General features: G+C 61.1%; 1 protein-coding gene across 3 annotated transcripts; it reads right to left on the bottom strand.

The window, feature by feature from the left end:
• Positions 1-9,829: 9,829 nt before the first annotated feature.
• TMEM39B (transmembrane protein 39B) lies at positions 9,830-16,537 on the bottom strand. 3 transcript variants are annotated; one of them, XM_065650631.1, is made up of 10 exons: positions 16,475-16,536; positions 15,482-15,690; positions 14,356-14,564; positions 13,594-13,813; positions 13,247-13,330; positions 12,801-12,955; positions 11,877-12,213; positions 11,022-11,209; positions 10,489-10,609; positions 9,830-10,164 (listed from the first exon to the last, which is right to left on the bottom strand). In XM_065650631.1, exons 3-10 carry the CDS (start codon positions 14,481-14,483, stop codon positions 9,928-9,930), a joined length of 1,470 nt encoding a protein of 489 aa, XP_065506703.1. In that variant the 5' UTR covers positions 14,484-14,564; positions 15,482-15,690; positions 16,475-16,536; the 3' UTR covers positions 9,830-9,927. The 3 variants fall into 3 exon arrangements, with proteins under 3 accessions (XP_065506703.1, XP_065506701.1, XP_065506702.1); XM_065650629.1 differs by lacking the exon at positions 15,482-15,690 and having other exon boundaries at positions 16,475-16,537; XM_065650630.1 differs by lacking the exon at positions 16,475-16,536 and having other exon boundaries at positions 15,482-16,148.
• Between the last annotated feature and the right edge of the window lie 89 nt (positions 16,538-16,626).

The raw sequence follows: 16,626 nt of genomic DNA, 5'->3' as shown, positions 1-16,626 counted from the left end.
CGGTGGGGGAAGGGACCGGGACGGACGGACGGGCAGCAGGAAAGACGCAGGGACATCCAGGCCTGGATGAAGGGCAGGAGGGATGGGGAATGCTGGAAGGTGCTGGGGGAGGATGCGGGAGCTGAGGGGGGTACATTATCTTCTGGTACCCAACCACCCTGGAAAATCATCACTGAGAGATGCAGCCCCCCTCATCTCAATGGACTATTAATTTAAAGTTTCGTTAGGAAACTTTAAGTGTCAATAGCATTAATCTTTTCGTCACTGCACCCTCCACCAGTAGATCCCAGTTGCTCCGCTGGGGCTGGTAAATCCTGGGGTAAATCCAGGAAAACCCTCTCCCCGAAATCCCACGCAGGTGGGATGAGGCGAGGGCTCAGTCCCCTTCGGGTTGGGTTGCGAGGGGGGATTCAGGAGTGGAGCTTGGGGGGGAATCACGGCCGCACCGGGATTGTCTGCAACTTTCCATCAGAAATCCCCTCCTGCCCTTATCCCCGGCTGGCCTGGATTGCTTCACTGCCGGGAACAGAATTCCCCTGTGCCTCAGAGCAAAACCGAAAGTGTCCCCAGGGCCACCGGCACCGTGGGCAGGGCTGGGCAGGAACCCAGGGGCCAGGACAGCCCAGAGACCCCGGCGATGGGCTGCGGGGGGCTGCTCCCTGCCTCAGCCTGCTGCTGCGATTCCTGGGGACCCCATCCCCCTGCAAACCGTCTTGGCACCCCCCGTGTGGTGGGGGAGCAGCACCCCCATGCAGCCCCCGCTCCCCTGCGACGGCTCTCGCTCTCCGTAAAGGTCCTTGGAGAGGATGGCAGCCGGTTACGGTGGGGATGTGTCAGGTGGGGGCTGGCGGTGCGGCGCTGGCTGGCGGTGACCCGGCGCAGCGGGGCCCTCCCCGCCCCCACGGCGCGGAGGCTGCAGCGGCAGATGCATTTCGCCCAGACTTGCATGGCCGTAGCCATGGCAACGGCTGCGCGGCGGCGGGATGCGGGATGCGGGGGGCTGCGCGGCGGCGCGGAGCTGCAGCGCTGCCCTTGCGCCCCAGGTCTGGCTGCACCCCAGGTCTGGGTTCACCTCAAATTTGGGTTCACTCCGTTCCCAGCGGCAATGCGGGTGCATATCCCAGCATGCGTGTGCTGCTTTGCACACGTGTGTGCAAGCACAGACACGGGCAGCGTCGCGGCTGCACCGATGCACACACCCTCCCCGGGGTGATGGTGCTGGGGGGGGCAGAGCTGCGGGGAGCGGCCGGGCAGGGTGGGGACGGAGCCACTCACTCCTTTATTGGGGCTGGGCTGCCATAAAGCTGGAGCTGTTTGCATCGGCTGCCTCGGCTTTGTACCCGCGTTAACTTTTAACCACGGTGGCTTTTCTTCTCCGCTGCCACCATCGCACTCTGCATCTGGTGGCCCTTTTCGGGGGCTGCGGTCCCTCTCAGTGTGCTGCACGCCTGCTCCCTGCCTGCTCCCTGTGTGCTGGCAGCACGATGGGGACCGTCCTGGCTGCATCCCGCTCCTGCCAGCGTCTCCGGTGCCTCCGGCAGTGAATGTTGGATGGGGCTGCTGGGGGCAGAAAGGCCATCACAGCCCTGGGGAACCTGCAGCCCCTGTGATGCCAGGCTGCTGCCTGCCTGCCCGCACCGCTGCCCGCACCACTGCCCGCACCGCTGCCCGCAGCGCTGCCCGCAGCGCTGCCCGCACCGCTGCCCACACCGCTGCCCGCACCACTGCCTGCAACGCTGCCCGCACTGCTGCCTGCACCGCTGCCCGCACCGCTGCCTGCACCACTGCCTGCACCGCTGCCCGCACCGCTGCCTGCACCACTGCCTGCACTGCTGCCTGCACCACTGCCTGCACCGCTGCCCGCACCACTGCCTGCACCACTGCCCGCACCGCTGCCCGCACCGCTGCCTGCCGCAGCCCCCTCACCGCCGCGGTGTGGAGCAGCCGCCAGCCCCGATGGGTTTGGCAGCAAAGCAGCTCAGCTGGAGAAAAGCCTCCAGCGCTGGAGTGACCCACTAACCTTGTTCTTCTTAAAAATGCATGAAATGCAGGCGGCTGCCTACGGGGACTCGCACACGGGCGCTCGCTCGTGTTTTCGGCGCTGCACCCACGCAGCCGGGCCGGGCAGCAGGTGATCCCAAGGGGTGCAACGCTGCGGTCACTGCCCAGATGTGGGGGTATCTGCAGGGGAGGCTTTGCTCTCCCTTTGCTGGTGCTGTTTGATGCCCCATGTATCCCTGCATGCCCGTGACACAGACAGGAGCATGGGCACAGCACAAACTTCCTGCTCTGCCGGTGCCGCGGGGCTGTGGCAACGCCGCAGCCGTGCAAAGTCCACCTGGTGTGTCCTCCCGCTGCTGCCAGGAGCCAGGGTTTGCATCAGGCTCTCATCAGGGGTCCAAGGGCACCCCAAAGAGCTGCCCCTGCTCCGGTCGGTGCCACCATCGGGTCCCGTTGGGGACACAAGGGGGGTGGCAGGTTCCCGCTGTCGGGGAAGGTGAGGGGGCACAGGCTCACCCCATCCCTTGGCTGCCATCACAACCCTGACCTCATTTCTCTCCGGCTTCTCTGTGTCTTTAATACACCCCGGCCAGATGGCTGCGAGCCGGGGGGCGCTGGGGGCAGCGGGGGGGACGGCGGCTCAGCCCCATGGGGGTCACAGTATTCCTGGTGGGCGCTGCACAGCCCCGGCGCGGCCCCCGCTGCCACGGGGGTGCTGGTGCCTGGGGGGGGACACATCCCCGCTGCCCCGGCAGGGGTTAATAGACATCTCTCACATGCGGCTGACTTAATTTCAGTCTCGTTTGCATGGCTGATTTGGTGGCTGCATTGACTCAGCTGGTGCGCTAAAGACACGGGTGGGGAGTATTTTTAGGTGCTCTGGGCTATTCCCAGTGACCCATCGCGGGCACCTCGGGCGGGACGGGCACACCCAGCAGTGCCATGCACCCAGGCCTTCGGCAGGAGCAGCAGAGGATTTGCAGGATTAAGGTTTTGCCTTTTTTTTTTTTTTTCCTGGTTGCAATCCTGTTTTAAGAAGAAGAAACAGAATGCAGACCCCAACAGCTGCGATGGCTGTTAGCCCGGATTGAATAAACCGCGGTGGCGGGAGATGGAGCAGCTTCATCCCCTGCTCACTCCCTGCCGGCACCGGCCACGCCGCCTTCCCATCCCCTTCCCTCCCATCGCCCACGCTGCCGGTCTCACTGCCGTGTCCCCCAGCGCGGCCGCGTTCCCACCGGGAGGAGGGAGGAAATAACGGGGGGCAGCGAGGGAGAGGGGTTTTCTGAGCCCGTCTGGAAATCCCTGTGGTTTCCTCTGGGTCTCAGCCCTTGTTCATACAGCAAAGTTGAGGAAGAGCGTGAATCACGCATGAGAAACCGCATCTCTCGGTCCGTTGCTGCCCACGGGTGTGTGTGCACGTGTGTGTGGTTGTGCACGGGTGCACATGTGCACGTGTTCATGGGTGCACACACGCAGACACATCTACATGCGTGCAGCCAGGTGTGCACACGCGTGCACGCACACACGCCAGGTGGCAGAGGAATCAGTCTCTGACTCCTCCAACTAATTAACATAATTGACACCGACTAATTAACCATCCTGCCTCATTAGAGCCTGGGTGCCGCATCGCTGGGAACAGCAGGCAGCCGAGCCCTCACTCTCCAAGCACCGTGGCCACTCTGCCCCACACTGGGCACCAGCCACCCCCGGCGCCCCCAACAGGGATTGTCCCCATCCCTGTCCCCACCCCACAGCCGTCGCCGAGGCTGCTGGCAGCAATAACGAGATCGGTTTCTAATCCACTTATTCCTGGCTGGTGCAGAGGGCTGGTGACAGCCTGGCATGCGGTGACCCCCCTGGCCCCGGCGTCTCTGTCCCCTGGGGTGGCGCGGGGAACAGAGACACTGGGACTGGGGGGGGAAAACCCTGGTGATCTCAGCCAAACAGCTGTGGGGCCGGGAGTGATGCCATGGAGGGCTGGTGTCACCGTCCCTGCTCCATCCCTGCACAGAGGGTTGAATCTGGAAGAGGAGGTGACATTGCCAGCGTCACCCACCCTGCAGCAGGGTGGCCCGGGGGGGAGCAGCAGCGATGAGCAAACCCTGCATCAGCCAGGCAGGGAGATAAGGAGCCCTTCCCAGTTCCAGCCCTGCGGGCTGCCCGGGGCAGAGGACTGCTTTAGGGCGTGGGGGTGCAGGGACAGGTCACCCCAGCACGGTGACACTCTCGCTGCCGCTCTGCAGGAGGAAGGAAAAGCGAATTTCTCACTTCCCTCTTTGCTAAAGGCTCTGGTGTGGCTTGCTCGGGAAGCGGGGGCCCCTGTACAGGTCCCATCCTGCCCCCGCACCCCCGTGTCCTCCGCCGGCCCCCCCGGGCTTGCCGGTGCACGCCGCTCCGCTGGGGCTGAGTCACGGCTCCGCACGCCCAACCGGTTTGGGGGAAACCCTTGGGCTCGGCGTGGGAACGGCCTGACCTCAGCGCAGAGCGGCACGGAGCGGGACCAGCCCTGCCGAGCCGCCCGCGGGACCCTTGCCTCCCGAAAACAAGGGGTGGGGGGCTCAGCACCGGGGGGTGCGGATGCTCCTGGAAAGCTCTCGCTCGTCCCCGCTGGCAGCTCTGTGTGCGCGGTGGATTAAAAACTGGGTCAGCGGTAGATCCCCAAAAGTGATTGCAATCGGGGAATTGCTGCTCCCCCGGAGGGAAGACTTGCTCCGCTCGATGCCTTTATCGCTGAGCTGGAAGAAAATGGCTGGTGAAACACAGACCCCCCTGAAATCACCCCGCCGAGCCGGGTCGCGCCTGCAGCGCTGCCGGCGCCAGGTCCCACACGGAGGCTGGGGACAGGAGCGCACAGACTTGGTGACACTGTGGCAGGGCCAGGTCCCCCCATTGGGGAAGGAGCCACAGGGAGGACAGACAGTCCTGGCACAGCGGGGAAAGCTGGGAGCACTGGGTGCACGGAGACGGGGATGTGCGTGGGATGGATGTGGGGCTGGGAGGAGGCAGAGCGGCTGCGGCAGCCCCGGTGCCGGGGGGCAGGAAACGGGGCGGCAGCGTGGCCGGGGCAGGAAGGCGACCACGGCCCCGGGGTCGGCGGAAAAGTGGCGGAAAGGCCGGGGAGCCGTGGTGGTGGCAGCCGGAGGAAGCTCGGCCCCGGCGAGGGGCTGTCCTGGTGCTCGTGCGTCCCACGGCTGCTGCGAGAAGGGGCACCGGCCGTGGGACCGAAACTCTCCGGGTGCTGGGAAAGGGCCGTTCCTGGGCGAGCCCTGGGCTGCGAACGCCCGTGGGGCTGCAGGTCGTGGCGTGTCCCGCAGCAGCCGCACGCTGGGACTTGCAGCCTCGTGCTGCAGCGGGGGAGATCCTGCGACTGGTTCTGCTCCGCTGCTGGCTGGGGATGCTCAACCCAGCACGTCTGTGCCGGGGACAGGACCCCCGGGACCCCCGTGCTGCTGCCATGGGGCTCCTGGCTGGGGTCTGACCAAGAAAGTGAGTCCCCCAGGGGCATAGGGTTGGATTTGTGCGTACTTATCGCCCTTTTGACCCCAAAAAGGGCTCAGGGGGGCTAAGGCTGCACAGTACCCAGGATGGGGCCACCGCAGAGCCTGACACCCACCCAGGAGGTGGGCGACCTGCCCAGCTGTCGCTGCTCCCCCCTCATCCCCAGCTCTTGGGAAACGTCACCGCACCCTCTGAAGTCTCCATTCATCACCTCGAGCATTTCCAGCCCAGCTCACAGAGGTTATTTATCTCAGACACAGAGCGATGCTGCAGGGAGGGGACAACCCCTTGGCGCGGTCTCAGCCCAGTGACCCCCACCGTGGTGCAAACTGAGCTGGAGTGGTGGGAGCTGTCGGGTCACAGCAGAGCAGAGGATGGAGCTGTTAAATATTTATAGCCGCTGCTGGAGCCGGTTGGGTAAAATGGCAGCGGAAGCGGAGCGGGGGGATGACGGGCCGGCTCTGCTCCCCTGTGATCCATCTGGCCCCCGTGCTGCTCCCTGCATTGTCGTGCTGCGAGTTGCCATCTGCTCCCCGCAGCCCGCACAGGGACCGTGCAGCGGTACGGCGGGGCCGCGGCTGCCGCAGGCGGTGTCCCTGCTCCGCTGCACGGGTGCAATGGGTTTGGCGGCCTCGGGTGATGAGCAGAGGACCAGGAGAGGTTTGGTGGTTTGGGGTCCGGCCCCACTGTCCCAGCTCCCGGGTCCCCACCGTGGACTTGTTCAGATGAGAAAATGAGGGCGCGCGTGTGTGTGTAATTGCTAATGAGGATGTGCGTATGCTAATTCAGGGCTGCCAATTACGGCAGGTCTCGCTGGCTCGGGACGGGGCCTCGTGGGCCGTGTCCTGCCCCGGTTTTGGCCAGGGGAGCCCTGGGCAAGGTCGGGCAGTGGCGAGGGCAGCAGTGGCCACCTCGGCTCGGCACCTCTGGGATTTGGGTGCCCGGGCCCCATGGAGACCCCATGGAGCCCCCATGTCTCTGGGTCTGGGGGACACCAGGTCCTGGGGTGCTGCTGAGGGGTCCCCAGCCCTGTCTGGGCAGCAGGGATGCTGGTGGGATGGGCACTGGGATGACGCTCCCACCTTCCCCCTGTGTTTTTTTTCCTCCCTTGATCTCACATAAAACCTGCCACAGTGTGAGGTGGCAGCGGGCGAACAAACCCTTAAGTAGCCACTTTAGGGATTTGGCTTTATTAATGGCATAAACGATTATTAAGGAAGAGTTAAAGCTACCAGCCTCCAGATAAAGGACGACAGGGCCTGGCTGGGGTTACCTGCCCGCATGGCGTGCCCAGGCTGGGGACCTTCAGCTCCTTGCGGTGCTCCCGTCCCACCCCACCAGCAGCTGCTGGGTGCTGGATTCGGCAGTGCCCCAACCAGGGACAGGCTGGTGTTTTCGGGGGGACGAGGCGGAGCTGGGGGTGTCTGCAGTGTCCGTCCTCCATCTGTGCCGAGCTGGGGTGGGACCAGCTGGGAACCGGCTGGACGGAGGTCCCGGGAACGGGGATGCAGGCGGCAGATGTGGCCTCCCAGGAATGTCGGGACGGGCTCTTCGGGGAAAACAGCCACTTCCCATCAGCTGCGTCCGCTGGGAAGCGGCAGGGGGAATTCCCGGCAGGCAGCGAGGGGCCAAAGCTTGTCCCCTGTGCATGTGCCCCATTTTGGGTCTGCGCTAGGGAGGGCTCAGCCATGCCCCCAGCAGTTCCAAGCCCTGGGGGTTTTTCTGCCTGGCTTTTTGCTCTGTGACCCGCCAACACAGCTGTTATCCTGGGGTCCTGTCTGTGGGGACATGCTGGGACGGGCCCCGAGCACACGTGGGCTCCCTGTCCCCGCTGCCCTCCTGGCTTCTCCCCAGCAGCTGCCCCGTCCTGCTCGGCACAGGCAGGACGGCTGCCGAGCTCGTTAGGCGCAGGTGTGGGATTAGTCATAATTGTCTGTGCTTTGATGTCCGTAACCTTCTCCACGAGGGATACTCGTTACCTGCAGCAAACCTGTGCCTGGCATCTGGCTGCTAATCCCGGGATTAGCGGGGTGGGGAGGGCGGCAGATGGAGCCTGGCCAGGCTGGGACCCCCGGGGCGCAGTGCTGCCTGTGGGGTGGGACCCATTTGGGTCGCCCGGGACCCCTGGGGTCACCAAAACAACTGGGTCCCCAGTGAAGCCAGCTCCAGGGAGCTGCTCCCAGGGGGAATTCCCACCCGGGATCTCCCCTGGGAGGTTTGTCCCCTCTGAGGCGCCCGGGAAAGCCCCCGCGCTCTCAGTATCAGAGGATTCAAGGGAAACAAGAAGTGTCCCCGAGTCCCCAGGACAGCCCTTCCCAGCTGCAGGAAGAGCCTTTTCTGGGAATCCAGCAATCCTTCTGTCCGGGCCAGGTCCCTGTGAGGAGGGGGGGCACCCATGGGGGCTGAGCCCCTCTGCCAGCGCCGGGGGTCACGTTGCTGGAGCTGGGGGGCACCTCCAAGCCCTCCTAGCACGATTGAGAGCCCCAAAACCGCAGCCGACGTGCCTGCAGCTTGGCCACCCCTGGTCGGGCCACTCCGTGGGGGGACAGGCTCTGTCTCCCCAGGGTTCCCCACTCTGCCCGGCTTCTTCTGGCCCCCAAAATACCTGCAGTGCACTCAGGGTGGGGAAAAGAGAGGGGGTGAAGCTGTGGGGAAGGAGAGTGCCCCACAGCTGCGTGCTAACCTCAGGGTCCCCGCTCAATGGGAGGAAGGAAATCCTCATCCTCGGGAAAGGCTGGATGCGGCCGTTTCCTCCTGCCCTGCTGGGGAGGGGGCCGGGGCACAGGCACACCCGCCCGCGGCGCCCCGAAATCCACCCCGCACCCCAGCTAGCAACCCCGTCCAGAGGCTGGATCTGGCCTCGGTTGGGTGACACAAGAGCCGGGGGAGAGGCTGGGGGGGCTCCATCCCCCCAGGACCTGCTGGTGCTTCTCGGGGGGGCTTCTCGCAGCTTCCCACGCTGTGAGCCGGACAAGCGCCTCTGCCCCTCGGCTTCCCCACGCGTGGGTGGGACACTCGTTCTGTCCCCATCCCCTCGCACCCCAGTGCTGGTCGTGGGTGCGGGGGGACACAGTCCCGCGGGGCTCAGCTGCCCCCCAGGGCTCTCCGCCAGCCCCGGGCCCCGTTCTTCCCGTTCGTCCTTCCTCTTCCTCGCCCTTCGCTGGTGACAGGCCGGCGAGTGGCGGCGGTGGCTTCTCTCCCGGTGGCCTCCGGTCCCGCCGTGCCGGGGGCTGGGGGCCGGCAGCGGCCCCGAGACCCCCGCGCCATGCCCGGGGTCACCGCCCCGCCCGGGGACACCTCGCTGGCGTGGCCGGGCACGGCGTCCCGTCCCGTCCCGTCCCGTCCCGTCCCCTCGCCCGGTGCACCGGGACGACGCGCTGCAGGGACCGGTCCCGCTCCCCGCCCGGTGCTTGATCTCCAGCCGGGCCCAGTTTCATTCGCAATCACGTCCCGGGGCGGACGGGGCTCCCGGGGGTGGTGGCGCTGCCGGGACCGGGAGCGGGACCGGGACCGGGAGCGGGACCGCGCTCCCCGGGCGCCCCCTGGCGGCAGCGGCGGGGCGCGGGGAGCGGAACAAAGGCCGGATCCGGTAACGGCGGCGGGAGCCCCGCGACGGGCAGGGACCCCAGGCCGGAGCCGGGCACAGCGGCGGGCGCAGCCGGTGCCCCCGGCAGCGGGGACGGCGGTGGCTCTGGGCCGGTGCCGCTGCCCCCGGGTCACCCGGTGCAGCGCTGCGCCCCTGCCCTTCGTCCGCCTCCTCCTCCTCCTCGTCGCCCGGTGATGGCACCCGCTCATCCTCCCCGGGCTGACCTGCCGGGCGGGTTGGGCAGGAGAAGCGGCAAAGGGGAGGGAACAGGGACCCGCTCACAGAAGCACAAGCAGCCGGAGCGCCCCCCCCGAGCTCCCCGAATCCACGGCGGGTCCCCTCAAACCAGCACTCGCACAGGCTGCGAGATTGCAGCAGTTCTGGCGTAGCACTTAATAATAAAAAAACCCCATTTTAGTGGAACAAGGCGGCCTTCCCCTGTGGGCGCAGAGCACAGGGGGTGCAGGAGGGGCTTTGGGGTCCCCAGCAGGGCCAGGGCCAGGACCCATCCCCTCTGTGAGCTCTGACATCCCTGTAACCCTCGTCTTCCCATCGGGGCCAGCCGGAGCTTCAGCAGAAGCAGCAGCATTCACACCTCCCCAAACTAAGCACCCTTGTTAAAAAATCACTCCTCTCAAATACCAACAGGAGGCCGCCTTCTCTGGGGATTTTACCAGAAAATAAACACGCAAACAACTGTTGGGAGTAAAAAAATATGTTTTTTCCTTTTAATTACATCAGTTATCAAAGAAAAAAAAGCAGTGGTAACAAAAATACAAAGCTCTGAGGGTTCCTTGTTTTGTTTGTTTTGTAATAAGCTGAGCATCAGTGCAATTGTTTTAATTTAACTTCTGCTCTGAGTCTCTGCTGGCAGAATACGAGTAGGCTTTGCCCAGCACCAGACGGTCACGCAGCAGCTTGAAGAAGGCGTAGTAATTGCTGAAGAGGATCAGAGCCAGCGAGATAGTCTGGTGCCACTTCTCCGAAGAAATCAGCGAGTAAAGCTGGTAGAAGATGACGGCTCCTTCCAGCAGAATCAGGATGTTGAGGATTCTCAGTGGTTTGCTGAAAAAAAACTGTAGGAGGGAACACAGTAAGTCACCAAGCGAGGTCAGACCCTTCGGGATGCGTTTGTGATGGGATGTGTGGGGCAGAGGCTGGTGAGGATTCCTCTGGAGACACATCTACCTGTGCAGGCTCTGCAGAGAGCCCCGGTTTGCACGGGCCGCTCACCCTGCTGAGCCGTGGGGCTAACGCGAGCCACTGTACCGAACCCTGGCACAGCCCACGGGCAGCTCTCGGGCTTGGAGAGCCAGCCCGGGCACAACGAGGGGCTAGGGACAAGGGGACTGTGATCCTACAGAGACGTTACATCCCCAGAAAAGCAGATGGGACCTTACGTGGAAGCGGAAGTGTGAGACGTCCGAGGGCACCGCCACGTTGTAATGACCCACAGCTTTGTAAACGTTCTTGGAGTGTTTCACCAACACTCCCTGCGGCCACATGCACTCCTCTGTCCACCTGCGGGGAACAAGCACAGAGCTCTTGTTTCTCCCTCCACAGCCGAGATAACGCGCGAGCCGCCTCCGCGGTAGCGAAGTGCCGTCATTTCTGAGGGCAGACTTTGTCCTGCCGAGGGATGGAACTACGGCAGTGACAAATGGCAGTGACCTGGGAACAGGAGCAGCAGACACCTTGCCAAAAATCAGATCTGCTTGCTGTGCGTGGAAGTGGACAGTCCAGATGGTGTCTGTCGGATGTGTCAGCCGACAACTCTGCTTTCATTTTCCTAGTTTTTTTTTTTTCTTTTGAGCAACAAGAGGAGGAGGAGAGGTGGCTGGAAAGCCGAGCTCCCCATCCAGCCTCTGCTGGCACCAGCAGACATGCCAGCTCAGAGAAAACTCCAGCCCCAGCCCCAGGAGCGCGTTCTTACTGATGCTGCAGCACGTTGGAGCAGAGGGCGGGATCGACCTTCTGCCAGCAGCCCAGGTGCGCCGCGGCTTTGTGGAGCAGGTCACAGTAGCGTGCGGGCAAGAGGTACTGCATCAGGATCACCGACGTGCTGATGGAAACCAGAAGGAAAAGCTCACACGACCAGCGTTTGTCATAGTACTGAGTGTTCTGCGGGGGGGACAAGAAGAAAGGGTGACAATGTGTTTGGACAGCCTCACCTAACGAAGCCACCAAAACACGAAGCGCTCAAGCAGGTAAAACGAGGGCTTTTCACGGAGTTATTAATCCTGCTTGAAAAAGAAGCGCCTACATAGGACGGCTGCTGCACAACTCCTGAATGTGCCATGGAGAAACATTTATGCTGTCACCACCCTTCACCAAAACCAGGGAATGTTCCTGACACTCCCCTGGCTCAGCTGACGATGGGTGGAAGAACCAGCCCCGCAGGGGAAGGGGACTTGGGATCATCCCTGAGGTCTGACAGATTCACTCTGAGACTTTTGTCTCATTGTACAACGTATTAGTAACTTAAATAAACCAGCTCCGAATTCTAATAAGGTCCAGCCTCACTTATTGAAGTCCTCTGTTAGCTGGAGTTTAAGCAAAGCCACACCTAGATGGTTTTGCTTCTTACTTTGTACAAGGCCTCTGTAAATGGGTTTGACACAGCTGCCTGTGCACAGAGACCAGCTCTGACCTCTCCCACCTTCCAGCTAAGAAGCGAGAACCAGAACCAGATCTCCCCCATCGCCCAGTGTCCACCTCCCCACAACCCTCCCCAGCCAGTTCCACAGCTGGAAAAGCCGTGTCTGCACGAGCAGTGGCCCCCACTCACCTTCACAAACCAGACGGGCACAAAGGCCACGTAATAGGCACTGAGCATGGAGCTCACCAGCACCTCCTTCATCCGCCAGTTAAAGTCCATTTTCAGGTATTCCACCTCGTTGCGGATGAGGTCTGGGGAGAGGCAGCAGGCGTGCGTGGGCATGGCCTCCATGCCGTACATCTGGCGCGTGTGCTGCTTCCAGGTCTCCTTCAGGACGCTCAGGTAGTCCCTGCCCCTGGATGTCACCTCGCCTGTGTCCCTGGGCCCAATGTTGGCCACCTGGGAGAACAGGCCGGTCTTGCGCAGGTCACAGTTCAGCTGAAGGAAGGGAATGTACATGCCAAACCTGGAGCAGCAAAGCGCAGAGAGGTGGTTACTTCCTTGCGCACTTCCCGTGGAAATGTCTTTGCTGGCAGGAGGTCAGCATTTCGATCACATCCCCCTCCTAAATGGCATCTAGTTCACCCATCTTAAACACAAGCACCACATCTCAGATCTTTACGAGACGCTTCCTCCTGCATGTACCAGAGAGAAGGGAGCTATTTCCAGTGTTAACTGGAAATAAAACTGGTTTCCTTTGGTTAGTTAACATGAAGCAGAGCAACTGTTTGATTTGCTCCACCTGGCAGAGGCACCTAGGGATTAAGGCAAACCGCAGACACAGGTTCTCAGAACACCATCAGAAAAGCACACAATCCTTTTCAGAGGATGTGAGCAATCTAAGAACTATAATTAATGCTTATATTAAAGCTGAAATATGGGTAAATGTTAAAGACATGCCCTGCCACCAAGAAGAAATATCATGCAGCAAGAGGGAAAAGTTCTGTTTCCAGGTAATCGAGTGCTTCTTCACTGTCAGGCTTCAATTCAACTGAGCAACACCCACTGAAGCAAAATTAGAAATCACACACAAGTGATAGAAGAAATACTTACGGGTAACACAGGAACAGAAGATTAAGGAAAGAGTAGGTTCTGAAAAGGTGAATGATTGATCGACACAAACTCCAGCCTGTGCCAGTGAGAACAGCAAATCGAGTGATCACCAGGAAAGCCGAGCGCGGCAGTGAGACTTTGCCGCTCTGCGAAGCCTGCGGGGAGACAAGAGAGAGCTGGAAAAAAGGGAAACAAATTGACTCTTCCTACAGGAACTCTCTAGTTGAGACAGTAATTCAGAAACAATCACAGAAGGATAGAGTCTCAAGCAATGGTTTGAGATGCTCATTTCTGTTCTTCCCACTAGAAGCCATGCCCAGGTTTCTGACTTGGACAGAGCACAAAGTTCTTTAGAAAAGGACTGAAGAGTTTGGAGCTGCGAAAGGGACCCACAGCTTTACATTTTGTCTGAGAGAACAGTTCTGAGATCTGCTTGGGGACTTTACCTCCTTCACAATAGCACCAATCAGCCGGCGTGCCAGGACGATTGTTGTCACCGTCAGCACGTTGAAGTCAATAAGATGAAAGTTCTGCAGTGACAAAACCAAAATGATTCCACTTTCCATCAGGCAGCAGAAACACACATTCAGAGAAGTTCCTGAGTTATATTATTCTCTCCAGACTCTCTCTTCCAGGATCAGAAAGAGAATACCAAGCAGAGAGTCAGTGCCCAAAATTTGTCAAATGAGAGTCACAGGAGCAACCTCCCAGGGCTGTAAAGTCACATGTAGCTTATTTCAAACATATATTGGAAACTTTATGCCTAACGACCCAAGAAACAGTCTGTGCTTACCAGTGACGTGTGCGAAGGCGGGTGGGAGGGCGGATACCACCACACGGTTTTGTAGATGTTGATGTAGTGGACAAACAGAGCAACGAGGTGACAGAAGAAGAGCTGGAGCTCGAACAGCACGCTGCGCTCCACGGGCAGCTCTGGGATCTTACAGTGCCGGAGAGGGACGACGGTCTGAGTAGCCAAAGGTGGGCTGGAAAGGCCTGTACCTGAACCGCTCCTGCCAAGGGGAACCAGAAGCCAGCGGTCACTTCCCCGGGATAAACACAGCGCTGTGCACCAGTCCCCACACACAGACTGTAGAAATCAGTGGGTCCAATATTGACTGAGAAACGAGAAACCTGAGCTATCAGTCAACGGCTGCCACAAAACAAAAGTGTCAGCGCCCGAGAATGCCTGGAGTGACTGTTACAGGCAGATCTGAGAATCATTTTGGTTGAAAGAGACCCCAAGATCATGGAGTCCAACCATTCCCCCACCACTGGCACTACCTCATGTCCTCAGAACCTCATCTTCGCGTCTGTTCAACCCCTCCAGGGATGGCAACTCCACCACTGCCCTGGGCAGCCTGTTCCAATGCCCGACAGCCCTTTGCGGAAGAAATTGTTCCCCAGATCCAACCTCAACCTCCCCTGGTGCAACCTGAGGCCATTTCCTCTGGTCCTGGCGCTTGTTCCCTGGGAGCAGAGCCCGACCCCCCCTGGCTCCAAGCTCCTTTCAGGCAGTTGCAGAGAGCGACAGGATGTGGAGGGCTGGACGTACCTGGTACGTGAGCGCACACCCGTGACGGAGGAACTCGTGGAGTGGCCGGAGCCGCCAGCAGCCCCGGGCTCGCAGAGGGGGTTTCGGCAGTAGGATGTCCGGTTAGGGCCTCGCCTGCCCCCTGCCATAACAACAGAGGGTGCGGAGGGTTGTCCTTCCAGGTGGCTTCTCTGCTGCTCACTGCGGGATTGTATCTTCAGTCCTTAAAACTGAAAGGAGAAGATTTTTAATTAAGGCTCATCTGCTCACCACACCCTGCTGACCAGCAGTGGCTGATCACTCACACCGCCAGCCTGCAGCATGAGGCAGGAAAATGCAACTTTGCTCAACCCTTTTCTGCATCTCCTGCGTTTGCCATAGGCTCTACATGTGGCCCCTGATAGCTCCTGACGCTCCTGGGACAGGCAGCAGCTTGTTACAGTGCTGTGAAATCACTGAGAGTGAAAACTTAACGTACTCAGGCTGCCAGGGGAGCAGGGAGAAGCTTTTCATGTCTCTCTCCCAAACCAAGGCAGTTTACAAGGAATTTAATCTGCATCGCTGTGGTGTTATCCTTGTTCTACAGGCAGAGCAATACACTTACAGAGATGCTAAACAATCTGCCCAAAGGATTCAGTAAATCGGGGACATTACCTGGGTCCCCTTTTGCCCAATTTTGTGCTGGATTCAAATATTCACAGCTCTTTTAAAAAGAACACTGCAAAAGCACACTAACTGGCTTTTTCCTTTTTTGCTCCTTTAAGACAGGAAAAAGGATAACTAGAATTTTTTAGGCTGTTTGTTGTATGTTTGCACAGCACAGAGCTCAACAGGATGGTGGCCCCAAATTAGCTTTTCTAGTGCTTGCTTGCCAGAGTGTAAATAATAATAATAACACTAAGGTTTTAAAAACCTTCTCTGGATCCTGTTTGACCTTAGGAGAATCTCTAGAACTCAGAGGAAGGACAAGGTGACAATATACTGTTTGCTAGAAGTAAAATCTGAGCGGTGAAGAAACTATCAGTTGCTAAACATTTCTTTTTCTGATTGCTCGTTTCCAGTTTGCATCACTTAGCAACCAGCACCCAGAATAAAAAAAAAATGCTGAAGGTTTAGCAACTGGTTTCAAACAAGTTTTAAAGCTTACACGGAGCTCCAGAGTTCTCCAAAATGCTGTACTAGTCACAGACAAGAAGGGACAGGGTGCAGGGGGCTAGACCCAAAAAAGGCAAAGATAACCCAAACCAGGTGGCATCACCTAGGCCAGTGGGGCACAAAGGTGGCTGCAGGGCTGGGGGGGTCACGGAGCAAAGGGCACAAGCCCCAGTATGTGCCACGGCACAGAATCCGTGTGACCTGGGGACACAGAGTAACTGCTGGTGAACTGGGGGGGGGCCGCACACAGGAACCCCCAGGACACAACACAGGGATGAGGGGGCACCTGATGGACAGGACCTTGTGGGCTGTGGGGAAGAGAGTGGGTTTGAGGTGCGGGACACCGTGGTGAGAGTCTGGGAGGGAAAAGCGGTAGGATCAAAGTGTTGGGCCTGGGGGGGCACATGTGGGAGCTCCGGGAGAGCAGGTGGGGGGCTGCGGGGGCACCGGCCAGGGGCTGGGGGGGTCTGCAGAGGGTCGAGGAGGAGCCACAAACACCCCGGGGGGCCAGGCAGGGGCTGCAGGGGAGACACGGGCAATCTGGGGCACAAGTGGGGGCCACATGGGCTCCGGGGGGACCTGGGGGGCACAGCCCGGGGCTGCAGGAAGGCAGGGGGGGCTCCAAGGGCCCTTGGGGAGCCGGGCGGGGCTGTGCCGGAGCCCCCGGAGCTGCGGGCCGGGCCGCAGGGGAGTCCCGGGGCTGCGGAGACCGCCCCGGGGGACGGGGGAGCACCGGGGAGGGCTCCGGGAGCACGCACCGAGGCTGCGGGGAGGAACGGGGCTCAGGGGCAGCCCCGGGATACCCCGGGCCAGGCCGCGGCCCGGGAGCCGCCCCCCTCACAGCGGCGGGGCGGAGCGGGGCCAGCTGCGGGCTCCCCAGCGCTCCGCCCGCTCCCCCGGCTCCCGCCTCGGCACCCCCCGCCCCCGCCACCCCGTTCCCCCGGGGCCGGTGCCCGGGCCGGGCCCGCCGCCCGCTCCCCCTCACCCATCGCCGGCCGCCGCTCAGCCCCGCGCCGGGCACAATATGGCGGGCGGGGCCGGCGGCGCGATGGCGGCCGGCAGCGGCCAAACCTCCTGCGGGACGCGTGCGCGCTGCCCCTCCTGCCCCGCCCACCGCCCCCAGGCCCCGCCCACCGC

This window comes from Caloenas nicobarica, chromosome 23 (assembly GCF_036013445.1).
Source record: "Caloenas nicobarica isolate bCalNic1 chromosome 23, bCalNic1.hap1, whole genome shotgun sequence".
Classification (NCBI taxonomy): domain Eukaryota; kingdom Metazoa; phylum Chordata; class Aves; order Columbiformes; family Columbidae; genus Caloenas; species Caloenas nicobarica.
Note: the sequence above shows the minus strand (reverse complement) of the source record. Positions and strands in the feature narration are given on the sequence as shown.

Excerpts from the sequence above, each read along its gene's own strand:
- TMEM39B (XM_065650629.1), bottom strand. The coding sequence starts at position 14,483 with ATGGCAGGGGGCAGGCGAGGCCCTAACCGGACATCCTACTGCCGAAAC. Across the intron at positions 13,331-13,593 it reads CGCCTTCGCACACGTCACTG|AACTTTCATCTTATTGACTT; the intron begins GTAAGCACAGAC and ends TTGTCACTGCAG. Across the intron at positions 12,214-12,800 it reads CTTCTGTTCCTGTGTTACCC|GTTTGGCATGTACATTCCCT; the intron begins GTAAGTATTTCT and ends TTGCTGCTCCAG.